At 35.6% G+C, this 20,663-nt stretch overlaps 1 protein-coding gene across 3 annotated transcripts; it reads right to left on the bottom strand.

Annotated features, from left to right (window-relative positions):
* Positions 1 to 468: 468 nt before the first annotated feature.
* On the bottom strand, positions 469 to 19,936 carry LOC139695120 (lysophosphatidylserine lipase ABHD12). 3 transcript variants are annotated; one of them, XM_071593760.1, is made up of 10 exons: positions 19,850 to 19,936; positions 19,630 to 19,708; positions 18,900 to 19,018; positions 18,698 to 18,803; positions 14,319 to 14,521; positions 12,977 to 13,109; positions 9,490 to 9,649; positions 8,187 to 8,348; positions 5,280 to 5,407; positions 469 to 1,271 (listed from the first exon to the last, which is right to left on the bottom strand). In XM_071593760.1, the coding sequence occupies exons 2-10, from the start codon at positions 19,659 to 19,661 to the stop codon at positions 1,232 to 1,234; spliced, it is 1,083 nt and encodes a 360-aa protein (XP_071449861.1). In that variant the 5' UTR covers positions 19,662 to 19,708; positions 19,850 to 19,936; the 3' UTR covers positions 469 to 1,231. The 3 variants fall into 3 exon arrangements, with proteins under 3 accessions (XP_071449861.1, XP_071449862.1, XP_071449860.1); XM_071593761.1 differs by having other exon boundaries at positions 19,820 to 19,918; XM_071593759.1 differs by lacking the exons at positions 19,630 to 19,708; positions 19,850 to 19,936 and adding an exon at positions 19,358 to 19,621.
* Positions 19,937 to 20,663: the final 727 nt, after the last annotated feature.

The following is a 20,663-nucleotide window of genomic DNA, read 5'->3' as shown; positions in this document are numbered from 1 at the left end:
TAGTGCAAAGAATACTTCCTAGTATTTCAGGGGAATATTAATTTGGATTCAGCCGAGTGACTGAGATTTCACATTTTCATTTGTTGCCAATTGAAAACCAAATAAACAATTAATATTGATTGAATCCATTATGCCTTTTTGAGATTTTTCCCTTTTCACATCATCAGTCCATTGCCATGGATTCCCAACTCATAAACAATTTGTGCATCATTTTGCAGCCACTGCTTGAAGGGTTACAAACTAATGAGTCTATTTGTAAACAGGTCACAATGCATAATTTTTAATACCAGTTTAGCAGGACCAGCACGGTTTGTTCAGCTGATGAGGTTTTTTACCCAGAAGAAGTTTGTTAATGAGAAGTTTTTCAGCACCAATAAACCTTATAATATGAATTGGGTGGAGGTGATTCCAGTTCATAAGAGGGAATAATAGTATTTTAGACTAAGTTTATTTCCAAAACATCACGTCTATGATTACCCTTCTTCGGCAATTTATTCACCAATAAATATTTCATGGGTACAAATTGAATTTGTGACATAATACCTGGATCTTTTCTGTATAATAGCTAGGTTACATACAGATTTGTGAAATCATGCATATTTGCGGCATCAACCTGTGACTCTAAAGGAAAAAGTGACTCAAAATGAAAAACTGGCTTGTGGTTTAAAATATACGTACATAAATGCAATTGAACCACTTGAAAACACACTGTTAGATGTTCAACTGGCTGCTCTGAACTCTTTGTCTCACCACTCTTTTCCCCACAGGGCATTCCAGCAAAACAGGAGCGACTGTGCTCCCTTTTTTTTTTAAGCCCTGAGATTAAGTTACAGTGGTGTGGTGCTCTTTCTCCATGTCCATCCTTACCCTCCCTGCACCTCACACACAAACACACACACGCAATGGACGTTGCTTCATGGAAGAAAAAGTTATATACAAAATACTGTGAAAATGACTTGTGTAAGGCAGCAACACATCTGTTGCGAACACCTCAGAGTTAACCAAATTTTATCTGGAACCACATTAACATTACCTTAGACATCAAATCTTGTACAATAAATACAAATATAACATATTGTTCCAGATTATCACATTCTCAGCCTAATCTACTTTTTATAAAGAGTCTTAATGGTAACAAGGATTACTCCTACATGTGTCCAAAGCATTAAAAAATTAAGGAAGTAAAATTTCCAAAAAACAATTCATCAGTCTGTAGTCCTGCTAACTTTGCTTAAGCATTGGTTGGTCTCATGGAGTCATTAAAAAATTTCCTGGAAATAAAAGGAAAAGATGACATATATAATAAGTTATGAGTTTAGATGACTCTGTAACAAAATTTGCTGTGCGCAAATCAATTGCATCTACATCAATACCCTGCGAGCCAACAAAAAGGTATGTGGCAGGGCAGGGGGAGGGAAATTGATTAAACTATGGACAATATTAAATTACAATCACAAAATAAGAAAAATAAACCAACTAATACTAACAACTATGCAAGAGAGCAAAACAAAAACATACCCTCCTTATCTAAATAGTTTGAAAATGTGGTAGAGTCTGAATGGGCAGTTGAGATTTGACTGAGGTCCAAAGTTGCACCTTGTCTAAAAGAGGCAATCTGGCACTTTTATTATTTGGTCCACAACATCAAGGAAACCAATATAACCTCTCTTTGAAATGATCAAACAGGGATATAAACTAGATCCAGGTATTTTCTTTCCAACAGAGTGAGATGTAACCTTGGTCTCTGATACCAATTTAAGAGGGAATACACTTCAAGAAGTTTTACAATATGGTGGTGTTGACAAGAAATTGTTTAATGTACTGAATTAATTAAAACATATTAATAAATGCAGGAGTTCTTAAAAAGAGAAAAAGTAGGCAAATGTAATGAGGAAGGCAGTGAAGGAAGTAGTTTACAGCAGTCCTGCATTCATGTATGCATTTGCCAATTTATGTGAAAAATGTGCCACGTGTGAAGTGTGGTGTAGTGATAGGCATTTTCTGCCAAAATGGTAACAGTCAGCAGGGTGAGAGTTTTTCAAGCTTTCCCACCTCGCTTAACAAGCATAATTCATTCCAGAATCTAACTTGTAACACAAATCACTCGTTCATTAAAACAATTTTCCCATGTAAATTATAGTAAAACATGATTATGTGCTCCATGCTGATGAAAGTACTAAAAAAATGTAAGCATAGGTTTATTCAAAGAAAATTGTACGTAAATATAAATTGTTTAGGATCATGAATCATTTTGAATATTTTTTTCTTTTATGGAATGAACTGAACTGGAATATGGATTCAATTTGTAGAAAACATAAAATCAAAATAATTAGTTCATTATTTATGATACATACATAATTCTTTCAACTAAAAAGGTACATAGCGACATTTTATCCCAATTCTTCAAAAGTTGATGAAAATGCAAAACAGCATTAACATTAAATAAATCTGTAGCATGCATATCCAATACCTTATTAGGGTAATGCCTCTCAATGTATCATACTGTATAACAGTTTCATATGCTTTCAGTATTTCTCTGCATGGACCAGAAGATTGCTACATTGCTGTTACCTCCTTTTCCTCTGACAAACTCTCCTCCACAACTTATTGCAGTGAAACACAATACAACTCCTTAAGCTCATGGACTAAAGGCTCCACTGGTACAGTCTCGAACTCCTCAAAGGCACACTCGCCAAAGCTTTTTCCAAGTAGAAGGGAGGGTTCTCTTGGATAACCCCTTCCCACAATCTTCTTGAGGCATGCAATGATGTGGAAGTGATATATCCAAAAACTCTCCGAGAGTGACATTAGTCTCTTCAGTCACCTCATAACAATGCTTGAAGATTGCTTCAGTGTAGAGCTTCTTAAAGCTAGAAACAAACTGCTGGCCCATAAGTTGGAGTAAGGGACTTGTGTTGGGAGGCAGAAACTGGATATTAATGAATTTAAATACTTCAAGGATGTCTTGACATTCTCTGCTGCCTTTTTGCTGAGGATTGCTGCTTCACCATGCCTCACATTGCTGTGGATACTGGTTTTTCTCTTTAACTCCAAATAACCCACGGCTTTCCTTAAATACTTCTTCTTCAGCTGTTGATGATACTGGTATCCTCTTAACAAGGTAAGCAAAAATCACTTTTGCCTTCTCACAAATGATATTCTCATTAATTGTGTCAAATTTCAATTGCTTTTCACTTATCCACATGGGCTGTAAAATTTTAACACCATTGACATAACATAACCATTGCATGCATATTTCTGTCACTCCCTTTGAAGCATCCTTCTCTTTAATCTTGTTCTTAAGGATAGTACAAACTGTTTATGTAGACCGTCTGTATGTACATGCTAGATCAACCATGCTCAAGCCCAATTCTGGCTTTTCAATGATTTTACTTTTCATTTGCATGGTTATTTTTACTGTCTTATGGCAGTCTTCCCGCAGCTTTTTCTTCAGTGACATTTTTTGAAGGGTGCTTGCATGAAATTTTGCATTTTGAAACTTTGCATGAAATAATTAGAAATAATATGTCTGAACACCAGTTTAGAAAAATGGATGACATCTAGTAGCACTAAGATGCTAGCGGAATGACTGCTAAACGCAGAAGATGCATAATTATTCTGGGACTTCCTCTCACATTGTCACTCATTATGCAAAATATTGTTCGTTAAGGGAGTCATTTAAAAAAATATTATTTATTCATGATGCAAATTACTTCTTATGCAAGGTGCTAGTTAAACAAGGTTCTACTGTACTATACTATATATGCATTTTGCAGCCTGCATTTTCTTTTTTGAAAGTTACCAAAACTCAGATTAGATACTAAAAAACATCAACTTAATACAGATAGCTCGGGAAAAGGAAATGATATGCACTTATCAGAACCTACACTGTTCTTTCAATGTGATTCTCTTATCTGTCGATATAATGGCACTACACATAGAAATCAAAGACACCTTGTCTCATGCTATTTGGGCATAACTGCAGAGTCAGTGCTTTCTGAGACTGGTGTTTGGTTACTAATAAAAGAACCCATGTGACTGCTGAACATGTTCATCATCTCCTATTTCCTAAATAGAATTTCAAGTATTTATAAACTAAGCAAGAGGGCTTTGAGGAAGAAATGCAAACCCAAAGATTAATGGCAATAGTGGTGCATTAAAAAAAAATTTAGAATAATATCATTTCAACAATTGTCCCCTCGTATATCATGCTTCTGACTGTTCAGTTTAGTTCACAAGAATGAAAGCACTCATCAGGAAATATAAGAAAGTTAAGTACTTTACAGGCAAAATAACACTATTGGTATCAAACCCTAGGGTCGAAGTATCAGGAAAACTGGCATCAGCCCAAGAATAGATCAAATGTGAGTGATCACGATGAAAAAGGCTTTGTTAGTTATTAGAAGAGGTGCACCATTGGGAAGGGGCAAACAATACAGCATTTAAGAGTTAGTAGGGAAAGAATGGGTGGAGGGAGAGAGCATTAGTGTTAGCATTAGCTCACTCTAATGACATGTGCCCATGGGTCAGACACTATATATATAGCATCCTGTTCTTGCCCTGAGGTCAAGTAAAGTAAATTCTCATGGACAACTGTGGTTAAGTGCATCACATGCAAATATCTCATGTACCACCGATTGCTTTGAACTTTTTACACTGTGCATTCTGTTGCAATTCTTCCTGCAAAGCCAAATTGTCACAAAATAATGAAATGAACTTGGACTTTTTAGCAAATGAACACGCTTATTTAATGACTTCAAAACAAAAATCATTAATTAATTTTGGAAGAAATCAGCTTGTTCTAATTAAAATGCTATGAATCTCCCTTCTAGGATTTTATTTTAACTATTATGATGCCTCCTCATAAGCCTTGGGTAAAATAATTCAATAAAACTTAAATAAAAATAATTCCATTAATAAACAGGAAGTTTACTATTACCACTCAGGCACTCAAGTAAAATCAAGTATTGATTAAAATTGGACAACACAAATATTCTTCTGTGCGTGGATGTGCGTATTTTTCATACATTTGTGTGCATAAGTGCTTTAAGAAGGAGAAAGTTATTCATTTAAAACACTTGTGTAACCACTTGGTAGGGGGCTGATTCCTCCCACATCTCAGTATATTGCAAACCAATCCACACATTTAAGAATCAAGCACACTTGTTTCTCTGAAGAAATGGTATCTGGGTTTTAATCCCTGACCCGGACCTAATATCCCTGGCCCCTCCACTCAAATGCTTGTAGTTGTAATGCAACTGCCCCACCTCAATACTCACGATATGATGGAGGGTAGTTCTGGAGAGCGGCATATGTACTTGTGCCCATAGCGGTGAACCGCATCAAATTTTGCAAATAGCACAGGGCTGTCACCGGCACTCCTCCCCTGTACGGCTGAGTGATACAGCTGAAATGACAATGGATGTCAAATTATGTCAATTGTCAAATTATGTGAACATTTGCGATTAGATCACATCAATGAACACTCAAGAGTATAAGAGTGCCTCCAGACTCTTTTGCAGTGACATTGCATTTGGAGAGCCAACAAATATAATCATCATTATTGTGAAGTTTTCACATGACCATGTGGCAGGATAATCAGGTCACCAAGTGCTTATTGGAGCAATAAGTGATTTTATCATATCAGCATATTCGGTGGAATCTTAATATTTATTAAATAGTATGAATTTTCATGATTAGTGCTCTCTTCTGTTGTGATTGCATATTCTGTGAGGGAAACAAGGTACCCTTGAAGGCGCCTACACTGAAAGTCAATATCCCTTTTCTCCTCTCACCAATCAAATATTATATGTGGAATCATGCCCTGTGTGTGCTTGCGTCAGCATTAATAAACTCATATATAAATTGCACATAAAAGTGATTGGTTGGTGTTTATTGGTTTCTAATAGGCATACATGGAACACTTACATTGCTTGCAAATGTTCCAGACAGACAAAAATACAATGACAGTCAAAATTAAAAAAGAAAACGGTAAAAAGGAACAGTAAAATCATACATGAGAATAAAATTATTTATCAACAGAGACACATGAATTCATCTACAGTATAGAATTGATGTTCACATGGGAACTGATACAGTTTAGATTTAAATGGCAACAAATTTTCCATTTCCCTTAGTTTTCTAGGTAATACTTTCAGGAATTTGACACCAGCATGACAAGGGTTCTTAGCAAACATAGTCAAGTTATGAGCAGTTATCCTCATGTCGTTACACCCACTTAAAGCAGCGCCTACGCACATCAACACTGGTTATCAAATTGAACATGGCTTTGTTTTGCTGAACAATAATAATATTATGGAAAATATACCTACAGGGAATAGTTAACATTTTTAATTTAGGTCTACAACGACATATCCTTGAAACTTTACCAAGGATTCTCATTGCCCATTTTGGCAGCCTAAAGAGATGCATGGAATGATATGAGTGCCTCCACATGGCAATTCCATATTTCAGTCGACTATGAATGAATACATGAGAAACTGAGAGAGCCATACTATCGTCGACCTGAGTCATCATTTTTCTCAGGAGGTAACACCCTATAGCAACTTTAGAGCATATTTTATCAACATGATTTTCTTAGGATGGTCTCAACATGCATGCGTGGATATGCATTCCCAACAATATTTTCACAGTATAAGACTTGAGAAAGGACTTATTAATCCTTAAAATTGGGGAGGTTATAATTTTTCTTTGATAGGGGTGAAATTGGATAAATCTAATTTCCTCATTGTTCATGAATTCCAAATTATCTTCACACCATTTACTCATAAAGTCAATGTTACTTTGAATTACTGCATGGTTTAGGTTATTGGATGAGGTTAGGTGAGTGGTATCATCTGCATGATACCACTCACTACAATGACCCATAAATACAATAATTTGGGAGGTTGTTTATGTAATGATGAAAAAGTAGAGGACCCTGAATAGAATATTGAGGACACCTCTCTCAATCATCAAGAGATTTCAATATTTTTCATAGAGTTTTGTACACTCAAGTGTATCTAACTCATTAAGAGTTCTAAAGTACTTGAATAATATATTTCCAATCAATAAATAATTACAAAAATACATCAGGAATACAAACAATTATATATAAGTATGTAAATTGCTTTATAAAAATGCATACTTGATACCTATCACATTATTTTTATGGTGCTCCAATATAGAGCATGGCTCAAAGCATAGTTGTGCATCACTCACAAGCATAGGGAAAACATTTAATATCTTCCCTCAACTCTTTTAAGATTTCCTAAATATGGATTGTCTTTGTTTGGCTCATTTGTGACTTTTGATAACGTTGTCCTTGTCTCAGGGTAAATATGAGATAATCCAAGAGCAGCACAGAATGCAGACTGGAATAAGAATGTGAGATGGGGATGGGTTCTGAATTCGGATGACTGAAGGGGTTTTTTTTATGGCAAGCAGGCGAAAGTCATGGAGAGGAATTTTGGGATGGGTTTTGAGGCAGGGAAAATAAGTGAGCCATTCAACAATTCCTTAGGAAAAAATAGAAATATCGACTATTTTGGGTATATTTTTTTATTTTCAACATAATCTCCTTTTAGCTTCATACACTTTTATATAGCATTTCTCTAACTTTGTTGAGCCATCTAAAAAGTAGGATTTTGGAATATCCTCAAAATGGGCATAAGTTTTGATAGTGGCCTTCTCATTTTACATGCATAGTTATCCACTGAGTCATTTTTCAAGTTTAGAAATGAAAAAGTCACAGAGGGTCAAATCTGGTGAATTACTACTTTGAAATCACCCTTTGAAAATGATGCTGAGCTATTCCAAATTATATTCTGACAAGCCTTCAGCAGGTTGGGACTTATGATTAGAAAACCTACAGAATGCTCTTGAGCTGCACCTTCAAATTTCTCATGGTGGAAATACTAGTACCTCCAACAAATTTTCTGAAATATCCATTTTGCCATTATACATTAGAGCCAAGAATTTAGATACACTAATTTTATTATTTCTGATCTACATTAAACAATTTATTCTAGCAGTTCATTCTGTATTGTTCTAGAATTTCCATTGCATACAAAGTACAAAGTGATGTTCAAGACTTCCATCAAGCAAATTCCAGTAGTCTATGAACATTTATAGGATGACAGACTCATGACAACCTATTAAAGGATGTTGTGCAATGTGCAACTCACCTTGCGTCCCAGCTTATATGGCACGACAGCATCATCCTCTGCATGCAAGATTATAATGGGCACCTTGACACTCTTCAAATGTCTGTCTGTCTCAAAACGGAGGTTGTTCTGATGCACTGGATCAAGGAAGAAGAAATCAAACCATGGCATCCAGGAGAAGAACTGGGCAGAGAGAGAGAAAGGGAAAAAATGACATTGAGAGCAAGTAATCCGATTGATAGGGTGGTCCCATTAATATTTTGAAAGATTGAAGTGACGATGGAATTATGGAAACTACACTTCTGAAAATGATAAACAAAATATGTAATTACAATAGAAAATATATACAGAAGTTAATTAAGTTGGCTAGATTTGCTTAAAATCAATAAATAATAGGCCATTCCTCTAAAGGTCCTCAGTCATTGCTGAACGCATTACAGAATCAATGTGAGAGGTTTCCTTTGTGCTTTACTCATAGATAAGGTTATGAGATTTTCAAAACCCGAAAAGGCCTAGTTTAAGATCTGAGGTCATAAAGTATGGCTGGCACGTATCTTAATGCAAGTATTTTAGATGAAAATAGGCAATGCAGTTGGGGTGTTAAGAGAAGAGATGCACTTAGTAAAGAAGCACTTACAAAGAGGAGTCAGTTAAAGAAAGGGACCTTACATACAGATTTAAAGCAAAGGTCAGGGCAAAATGTAATGTGGAATGAATTGTTATCATCATGATGGGTTATCAATCTGAAGATTGGTTCAAGGTAGCTCTCTCCAACCTGTGTGTTCTTCTTCCAATTTACCAGTCTCACTTCATTCCCTCCCATAGCTCTTTGTGCCAACATTTTCCACCATCTGCTTCTCATAAAAACAAACAACCTCTTTACAAAAAACTCACTTTGAACCATAAATTTAAAAAATAAACAACTAAAAAGTTGCGATTGCTTGTTAAGCAATTGGATATCACTCAATTGGATATTCTCAGTGAAAACCTACCTTTCATTGGTAGACTAGTCTAAAAAACCATTTATATGATTTATCATGGGCACAAATTTCCTACATCCTGGGATAAAGAAGATAATTACATTACCAATTAGGATTTGTTAAACTTTATCACATGCATATCCAATTATTTAAGCTTGCACAACCACAAAATGAAATATATTAAAAACCTTTCACTGGATTCTTATAAATAATAATTTAATTTTTTAATATTCAATTGTAAAATTTCTGAAATGTTTTTAAATTGTGTCAGATGACAAGAACAAACTATTTATGTGCTCTGGAGGCAAGTGTCATGATTGAGTGGGTCATGCCCCAAGGCCCACCTGTGCCAGCGGGTGTTCCCGGATTTCATCACGAATGTTGTTAAAGGGTGACTCCAGCACAAGTGCAAGGGGATCGGCGGAATGGGATGGATCAGTACCAGCCATCTGCGCACCATCAACTGATTGCTGAGACAGCCGCGAGAGGACATGTGATGAGATCCTGAAGCAACACAAAATAAAGAGAGGGGAACACTAAATGAAATGAACGAGGAGAGTCCACAGCAATAGGGTAAAAAGTCCCCTCCACATTGATGCATCAGGACTATAATTAGGGGAATTGATGCAGTTAACATTTTAAGAATCATTAATTTAGAAAACAAAGATAAAATGAGTCAAGTACATACCCTTGATTCTGTTTCCTTTCAAGACAAAATGAAAAAAGGCCAGGGATTTTTCAGGATTTTTACAATTTTTTACATTTTTCTGAATCTAAAGAATTACATACAATGCAAGCAGATAAAACTGGAACAAACAAAAATAAAGAATAGTGGTTCAACAATAGAGTGGGCAATTCATTCACCATATCTGAATTTCACACCCCATAGGGCTTAACACTGTAATTTGAAGTATTGGCAAGGACACATAAATGAAAAAATAACTGTGATATAATAAGCATGAAATCTGATACAGCACAGCAGGGAAGAAGATTGGAATGCATCATTCCAAAATACCATAAATGAAAATGAGAAGGATTTGAGTTCAAGAGCTAAAATCTCATTTTGGCAGAGTCCTAAACATTGGTGGTGCCCAAATTGCCTTCATCATTGCTAGGAAGTGCAGCAAGTGGCAGCATGACCTCAAGGCTCTTGGAACAGTGTACACTTTCACTAATTCACATGCAGATGCCCAAAGAAGGCAATTATCTCACCAGAGAGAGAGCAATGAACCACTTAGGTAATATGGATGACACCTCCTCATGCAAGTGGCAAGCTGTTTTCATAAATGGGATGAATTCATTTTCATACTATGAAAAATGGTAAAATGGTCTTTTAACTTGCAGGAGAAGAAATTTAATAAACTGCACTTGTAGGTGAGAACTTTTAATAACAAAATAAAAAGATGATATGCTGCATAGTGTTCTGTTAATCACAACATGAAAGGGAAAATTGCTTCTCCTGAAATATATGTATAACTTCATCATTACTGTTGATGGTGGCATGAGATCCTTACATCCAATAAACCTAGTGTGTGCATTATGGCACTGAAAGTTTAAAGCCTGGCTCACACCATGCATTTCCCTTTGATGAATTCCTTGCACTAAGCCCTCCCAGCTTCTAGTTTGCTAGCTGGAAATGCTGTTACCTGATCTGAATAGTGTGCTTGCCTGAATTTTCAGGCCTGTGAATGCATCCTCTGCTGATGGCCATCAGTATTAGCCAATCAACATTAAGCAGCAGCACATCACATGACAATTCATACGTCAATTGAGTTCATTTTAGAAGATTTATTGAAATGTGAGCAGATATCTGAGGATGAGGAAATGTTGAGTTAAATGATCAGCAGCAAACCTTCCTCCATAACATCTTTGTGCATGTTGGTGTGGTTTTTAAAGGACCTTATACCTTAAAGGCATTAATGAAAAAGATCTAAGTAATTTTAAGTAGAAGATTAGCCTGTAGTAGAGTAGATCTGAAGTATTTGCATCCCTTAATTATTTGTGTAACATTCTTGGAATTCCTCTCTCTGAATGTCAATGAAGTACCATAGCTGATATTGGAATTCATTGATTTAAACTTTTGAGCTTCAAATTAAATATTCAAATGATTCATGAATTAAATCAAATATCTTGAAGCTTCACAGGTCCTTTCAACTTTGCATGTTCAGCTACAGCCAATATCCATCATTTGTAATTGTTTGTATCGTCTCTCCAGGAATGATGGCAAGACCAGTATGCCTGAGTCTGGAGCATTCTGAGTAATTTTGAACAGATTTGTTCAATATCATCCTTAAAATCAATATTTCTGTAGAAATAAAGAAAATCTTTTAAGTTACTGATCCATTAGCATTCATATGATTCAGTCTTTACAGAAAAATAATGTGGGGCTCTTATTTTTTGAAAAAGCTGATCACTTTACATTTGATTATTTTCAATTTGAGTTAATTTTCTTCACCCCAAACTAGAAAATTTTGAAAAAGGTTATTTGTAATTTTTTACAATCTCCAGTAGGTTTAACATTACTAACAATTTTTAGATCATTTGCAGAAATAAGGATATTTGAGTTGCTGAAAGTATATCATGGCATTAAAAGATGAAATACTATATTTGACAAAGGTCCCTGTGGTACACCAGAAGTTACAGTAACTGGTTAAGAAAAACAATTTCTAAGTTTCACAATTTGCTTTCTTTCAACATAGTAATTTTGTATAAATGACAGTTTTGGATATCTTAAACCAACATTTCCAATTTAGGAATTAGAATAGTATGATTAATGGAATCAAAAGCATTGTGGTAATCCATATAGATTGGCTCAATTAGGGAGCTATCTTCAATAAAATGTAATATGACGTACGTGCAAAGAGAATAAATCAGTAGATGCAGATCTACCCAAGATGAGATCATACTGCACATCAATAATTGGATTTTAAAATGTGAGCTTACGAGATCAGTAGCAATAGATTCAAACATTGTTTTTATATGAGACAATTTTTGAATTGATCAATAATTATGGACATAATAACAATAATTTGTCAGCATTTTTACTAAGGGGTAACATAGCTGATTTTCCAAATATCTGGGAACATACCTGTTTTTTAAAGATATGCTACTACACAGAAGCTAGAGGAAGGACAAGGGCAGCTACACATTTTTTTTAGAAAGTAGGTGGAGATACCCTCCAGACATAAAGTTTTGGTGAACCTTAGTTTATAAATTTTTCTTGAAACCAATAAGGTTAAATGAGTTTCAAAATAATTGTTAAAATTGAGGATAATCATTGAAATTGGTTAACAAGGGTCTAGGAAAGCAATAATTCAGCCAACTCATTTCTTTTACTTCGGGTAAAGAAAATTTACAACACAAAATGAGATATTATATATGATATGACAAATATGATACAAGGAGGCACTTAGACTATTGCACCCACGCTCAAAAGAAAAAGTAAAATTTGAAATACTTCACAATACTTCTTTTGAAATCTCCTTAACCACCAATATGATGTAATTGTGACTGGATGAATACAACAAAAAATAAAAGGGAGACACGAATCAAAAATTAGAGGAATCAGAGGAGCAAAATTCTTTGCTCTCATATTCATCACAGAGAAGATAACAAAAAAAAGATTAATTGACCTTACCACCATCACCATGCCAGCCCATTGAACCAATAATGCTGAACTTGGACTTCAGATATTTTTCCTGGGTGGAAATAATACACCATGGTACATTTGAACAGTTTTGCACCCTGATTCACCGATTTTCTAACACAATCAAAGTTTTGCAAACACTAGGGGGCAAGAGAGAGGGAAGGAGAAAGAGAGAAGCCACTCACCCTGTCCCCAGCGAGTGGCCCCACACAAAGAGGGGAGCCTTTCCAGACCTCTGCTGCGTCCATCTATACATAAACACACCATCGTCCACCACACCCTCCTCTGATGGGGCCACTGCACTTGAATCACCATAGCCTGCGGAAAGACAATTTGCATTAAAAGTTTTAAAACATTGGATCTCAAGTGTCCATAATATAACAAAGCGCAATTCCATGGCTCAGCATCCTGTATATACACACCCTACAAAAACATGAGTTTTTATAGTTTTATTTTGCTCTCCACAAAAAGTATTCACATACTATTTACCTCAACCAAGGACTTGTAGCAGAATTATTTTAGTTCATGAAAAAATTATAAAGAACTTAAAGGATGAAGTAAGTCAAACTCAGAGTTTGAGAAGTCAATCCAATTCTCAATAAAAGAACACCAATTGCCATTTTGATTCTCACATCAAAGACATCTTGAGGCAGCCGTAAAACAAGCAGATTTCCTCAGAGCACATTCACCAAGTGACATAACCTAAGACCAAAAAAGAGCCCCTACCCAATTACCAGCTCCTCCCAACTAAGGTAAAGACCAAAATTTGAAGCATACCCAATTGATCAAACCATAAGTAATGTTCGCAGCCAGAACAGCAACACACTCGGAATGCCATCCGACACCGCACCAGGTACAGTTCATAACACTGCCACTAGATCATCAGTGTACTAGGACAATGGCATAAGTACCAACAGTGAGTGCTATATGAGAGTTGTAATCTTTCTTTTAAATCATTCAATTAAAAGCATCGCATACATTAGAGCACTAATCTTGTTCAGGCAAAATGTAACTGATCAGTTCTCATTATTACTTTGGTAAGTTCATTAAAAATAGCTGGAGAACATGAAAGCATATTACACTTTAATACACTCACAATGAGAGCTTTGGTTTTGCCAGCTTCCAGTTTCTAAAACTTACACCATGTTGTAGAAACACTCTTAGATGTAAAAATTGTCTGAAAATTAATTTTTATCTTTGTTTATGACCAAAAAAATGCATTTTTATTAAGAAAATTGATTCTGTGCTTATCACTAAACCATTATGCACCAATGCTCCCACTGACTTTGAAATACATACATCAGAATGTGTAGCACCATGTGGAAATTTTCTAGGAATGCATCAATTACTTAATCATGGGAGTAAATATAAAATGATCACTCTTTACCAATAGTACACTGAAAGAAATATTTCCAATGAACCTAACCCTGCAGTTAAGTGAGGTTTGTCTCTGTTAATCATAATGATGATGTTCTTAGCAGTAGGTGATAATGAAATAATAGCATGCATGTTGCAGTCTATACATACTCCGGTAATCAAAGGCAATTATGTGGTATTCAAGTTTCTGGAGAACATGGTAGAGTTCAATACGGTGCAGTCCAGCCCTCGAGCCAGAATTTCCATGCATGTAGAGGATGATTGGTTGGCCATGGGTAAGAGCTCCTTCAAAGAAATCATCCCTCTTAGGAGCAGTCTCGGAGTCCTTCACCATTGACTGGGGCAGAATGTGCCTAGGGAGGAAGAAGTGTCAATATGTAAAAAAATCGGAGTCCAAGATGAGCTATTAGGCAATCACCAATCCTGAATATCCTTAGAAGGTAGATTATGTATGTACTTATTATGGTAACAATAAGATGAAAATCAGTTACAGTTGAGCACTTTGTAAATATTCAATCAAATGGGGCTTGGTTGGGTGCATAAAAAGAGCTTTTTAAGAGGTGACTTGGGGGGTCACCTAATTATTACTTTCCTGAAATCATACCTGATACATAATCAGATGATTGTGGTACTCCACTAAGCAGACAGCATTCATCCACGATGATTGGATGGCCTTACTGGGCTCAATTCCCAGGAAGGAATAGTTGGAATCATATCCCCCACTAATTAACTGCTTAGGACTTTGTACAAAACAAGCTCTACCCTTGTGGCTACTAATACTAACTGGATTCTTGATTGACATTGTGGTTAATCAGATAATCCTATATTATGACTGGGCCAACAACATGGGTACGGGTATCTCTCATCAACCTTGGGGGTTACTTTCGTAAAAAACCCATGTCTTGTAGTTTCCACATGACCTCTTTTTTTGAAGGCAGCATGCAATGTAATTGAAGAGTAAACTGTATCCCAGACCAGGGCAAATTAGAATTCTACAGTCCATACTAGAGTTGAGTCCAAAAAGGATAGATAATGTGCCATCTCACTGGAGATCTCCATGGTATTTGAATGTATCAAATTTTCTCATAGATATAAATAGCAACAAAGTCAGTCACTCAGCCAAGAAGCAATTTAACAACAAGATCATTTCTGATAACCTTAAGGAGAATATTTGGATTGGACAGTTTAAGTAAAAAAAGGTGATAATGCACCTTTAAAATAACAAAAATCCCCAACATGACCATTCTCCACACCTTCCCATTCCACCCATTTCCCAACTACTCCTCCCCCCCTACTTTTGACCATTAAAATACACACAGTATATATAAGACACCACACATGAGACAGCATCATTCTTTCTCTGAAGAGGACTCCTTGGCAGTCAAAACACTGTGTCAGCTTCTGGGCACATCCCTTACCTTTCCCAAAGTGCAAGTTTGAGATTTTAGTGAGTGAGTTTAGCAAGGGTTAAGGCGTTTACGCATACCCAAGTAAGTGAGTGATTGGCGGGCCACTGGTACAGAGAAAAATCTCTCGCAAGCCCTGTCTGGGTGAGTACTTGATAAGGACAACGGTCAATGCTATCTAGTACACCTTAGCCAGGGTGTTCTGGTTATCATATTTTGGTTTAATCGTTTTTTTCTGTTCTAAACCCCCCTATATCATTTAATTTTAATCATTTATTCCTCTCTAATTTCCCTCACCATATCCTTTGCCCACTTTTAAGAGTACGGCTGGGGTTGATTCTTCCCATAATATTCATACGGCTGTAGTCACTGCTCCTTTTTATTCTTGTGAACAAAAAGAAGTTTGACAGTGCCAAATTGGGGCTGTGGAATGACTGGGGCAGCACTGAAACCTTGTGCTTGGCCAGGCACTCAGGGCCATGAGGAGTTCATGATAAGTTAGGTGCATCTGCTTGTCCAAAATTAATAATGCCAATTATACAAATGTTGTAGAAGCTGGAATTCCACTTTGGCCAATGGATGTAGGAAGGATTATCTTCTTTCTTAGACATCCTTCAAAACATGAGGTCTATGAGATGCTACCCATCTGAAGCCTTTTTATTAGTTTTAAATATCCTCAAGTGGGTGTTGCCACATACTCCACAGTGGTTGCCATTCACTCCATATGCATGACTGTTGAAACATTGCATCACTTTCCCTTATCGAAATAGATCAAGTGGCATATCTGAAATATATTTTCCTTGCTTCTTATAGTTACAATACCATGTTTGTTACAAGAAAGAGAGAAGTGTGAACTTCTGGAAGAGCTGTGTGATGATGCCAGATCCTAAGAGACCAATATTTATACTGATGCGGATCTTGATTGTGACATCTCAGACGACAACAATGAAAATTTAAAATTGTACTAATCAAGCAAAAACAAAATTCTTTAATTCTTTGTTTGCAATAATCTAAGACAATATGAGGGAAAACATTGATGACCGACCTGGAGCAAAACAGTCTCAATCAGAGGAGGCATCTACATTAACCACATGTAAAAATACCATCTCCAGCATAACTAAAGCTATGGCACCTAGGCGATGTCAGAAGCACACTGCCAGCACAGTGCTTGGGATGCCTATGCCACCTGCATGTGAAGATGTGCATCAGGTGTTGTGGCTGCTCAGACTGGAGTTACTACTCCCTATGACTGCCTACTTCCTACTATGAAACAAGCACCCATGATAACCATATGACTTATTACTTGTCAGAAAGTGCCATTGATCTTGTCAATTCATGCAAAGATAAATTACATAATACATACACCAATATACAAAGATATTACAACACCAACATTTTCACCTAAGAAACTCCACTGAATAAAAGGGGTTTTAAGCAGCCATGAATGGAAGATGAATTAAATTTTGGCAATAAAATATTTTGACTAATTTTATCTAATTAATCGTAACAATTTTATCTGTCACATAATGGCTAAATATTTATTTTTGTAATCTGCAAGATGGCATGTTTAGATTTGGTCTGCTGCAGGCATGATCAGACTGAATATCACTCCTAATTTTAAGATCAAGCAACTTGCTTTGCGTACTCCAGAACATCATAAATATATAACTTCAGGTGTAACATAATACTCCCACTCATAAATAATAGCTTACACTCTGCATCATCTTTAGCATTAGCCAAAATCCTTATAGCCTTCTTTTGGATCATATCTTTTCTATACCTGATCCATTGCTTCATGGCAGAGAATACTTTGACAGAAAGCGAAGTAAATGTTTTGATGTTATTGCATATGGATACTAGATTTTAGGCTTCCAATTACATGTACAAATATATGTATTTAGTTCCAGAGAGCCAGCCACGCATATTAATAAGAGATCTCCAGGACAGTTTTCGGTCCAAATGAAAGCCCAATAGTGTTACCGAGATCAATTATTGATCAGTATCTTATTGGCTTAGTAATAATAATTGCATTTATTGTTACCAAACAAAAATCTATTTGAAGAGAAAAAATGTGTGGCTTCCTCTAGGGGTTGCATAGCTTGAGTATTTGAATCATGAGGTCTCTAACCAAAGAGGTGAAGAGTTTAATCATCAGCTTTGATTCAATTTGGTCCAAGTAAAAGAGGCATTCATTTACTCACCCACCAGTGTGAGTAGCAAATGACGTCTAATCAATTAGAAAAGTTTCTCCTACCATGCTCAAATAATGTAGTCATGAGAGGAGTACTAGTTTAGGGAAATACAAATAAGCTACCATCAATCATCTAAATAACTGCTGTAATAAGGGAGAGAGTGACTGTGTATGCTCCTTTAAACAATTATACTTCGTACTTTCAGGCTTCACTTCGTGGAATTGTTTGATGCATAAAAATTGCACTCTTTTAATATGGAAGTCCTTTAAACAATGCTTGAATACTATAATAAATAAATGTACATTTTGAAAATGCTGCTATTTAATCTCGCCACACAATATGGACATTACTGCCATTGACCAGAATGATTTGAAAATGTTTAGTGATTACCATATTATGAATGCTAAATACTGTCCAATGTTTTTTGATATGAGATCATGAAGACCAGGAAAATTGGAAAAGGTAGATGGACAGGATTTTATTGTAACACCCCATAATCTTGCATTGTATAGTGATGGGCCATTGTATATTTGTAACATATCATTTAACAGTTTCAGCTATTAAAAATATAAATAGGCTTTTTAATTTAAAATCAACTTAAAAAAGTATTTCCAGGATAATAGCTTTTACACAATTAATGAATTTCTCCCCATATTATGTCCCTATTTTCAGGTAAACTGGTATTATAAAATTAATACTGATGGAAATGATAGGTAAACTGATCTTACTAATAAAAGGTCTTAATAATAAAGCAATTATAATTATTAAGGATTTTATTTTAATACCCGCTTCACATGATTTTAAGGATTTTTGGCATTGCCTCTTACCTTTTCTAAGGGCTTAGCAGATAATGACTTAATTCGACGAATAGCATAAGTAGATCCACAGACAAAATAAATTATTATTAACTCGAAAGTAAAATTATTCTTACCATGCGCCCAGACTTATTCCTTTGGGAGTGTTCACATAAAAATTTCTAGCTCCCAACAATCCTAGCTTCTCCGGCTTGTTGAAATCTACATTTCTCGGCCATCTCACTGTTATAAATTCACAAATAATGTACAATTCACATTATAATGAAAAATTAGGCAACCAAATAATTTTATTCATTTTGAAAAAATAAAACAACCTACCAAATGGCAAAAACAGCATATTCCTTTGAAATGTGTACGAATATCGGAAGGCAAGTGGAATAATACCGAAGATCAAGAAAAGACCCAAACATATTGTCTTGACAATTCCAATCACAAACCTGTTTTTAAAAGATAAGACAAATGAAATTGAACATTCCAAATATAAATGAATTATTCCACGTACTCAAATTCTTGCTTGAAACTCATTTTAGAGAAGAATCCATTAACAATCTGAAAACGTTAGTGATTATGTATTTATTACATTGACTTCAATTAATCAAATCACGTAATTAGGAAATACGTGCTATAAGATACAAAACTATGCAATTAATCACCACAGTAATATTTACGACTACTTTTAAATAAAGACCATGGGGAAAAAATCTTTCCATGTGCCAATATTTGAATTGACAACAACAAGTATATTCTAAGCCTTTGAACTTTACGAACATACTTACACTGTTTGTAGCGAAAAAATTATTGTTAGTGACGAAATTATTGCCAAAATTAAAACAGTTCTGGTCATTGTTTTGGCTGTTTGAATAAGTACCCAACAGGTACCTAAACTTGATAAATGAATATGATAAAAAAACTTGGGAGGGTAGGAAACTGTAACAGCAAAAGCAGCTTTTCGATACGAGCTAGCTACAAGTATGTATGTTTTGATGTCTACGCAGTATGCAGGCGGGTTACGCGATGATGAGTAATGATAATATGACAGCGACCCAACCTGCGAAAGAGCTTCCTTCGTCGAACGAACATATCTGGCGTAGTCACTCGGGTTCCAAATATGGCATAAACTTCTTAAACTGAAAAGAATTTAATGCCGAGGCTAAAATTTGTTCCTGAAGTGATTGCTATGTATGTGGAATGAACAGTACACAACTTTTTTATATTTTCAATAATTATCGCACTGATGCCATGATTATTTGCAAATAAAGGAACATTACAGTATGGCTATCACAAATCTTCACGTTAGGTACTTCATCCCAATCATGTATTCATGGTTCCGACGATCGCTTGCGTGAACAACGAATTCGAAATGTGATGTTCAACTTATTTCGATGGAAAGAAAATTATTTCGTTGATGGACCAATGAAAAATCTCAAACGCCTCCTGAAATGACGCGCCAAAATGATTCTGTGATTCCCAAAATCACAAAGAGTGATTTAAGTTATCAAAATTCAGAATTCAAATGTATATGCTTAATTAGCTAGAAAACTGATTTTATGATTTTTTTGATTTTCATAAAACTGAAATAAATTATCTCACGCGGGGTTGCAATAAAATTCATTCTTCCTTTAATATTGTTTCATACTTGCTATTCTGAAGAATGTTGAGCAAGTACATTCCCGGGAAATGCCAAGTATCATCATAGGGGATGATTGTTGTGGATGAGAAATCAGAAGAAGGGTTGAACAAAGAAAGGCAGTGTTTGGAAAGATATGGGATAGCTAGTTACTAGTTTGAAGAAGATTTACAGTTCATTACATACTGAGCAACGTTGTGCACGGATGAGGAACAAACTATTAGGAAGTGAGAAAAAACACTTCTGGGCAGAAGGACGAAATCCTTCTCCTACATGCAAACTGTAGTTTCCTTGATAATATTATTTCACAATTTCATAGATTAATTTTTTCTTAGTCCCAACTTAAGCACTTGTAGCCATCTGTCATTGCAGGAATGAGAGAACCTGTAGAGGGGTCGCAATATTCCCCAAGAACCAGTGTCCATAAACTAACATTGCTCATGCCGACTGGATTA

Source organism: Hetaerina americana, unplaced genomic scaffold (assembly GCF_022747635.1).
Source record: "Hetaerina americana unplaced genomic scaffold, ioHetAmer1.1.p SCAF_6, whole genome shotgun sequence".
NCBI lineage: Eukaryota > Metazoa > Arthropoda > Insecta > Odonata > Calopterygidae > Hetaerina > Hetaerina americana.
The sequence above is the reverse complement of the archived record's forward strand: the minus strand, read 5'-3'. Positions and strand labels throughout refer to the sequence as shown.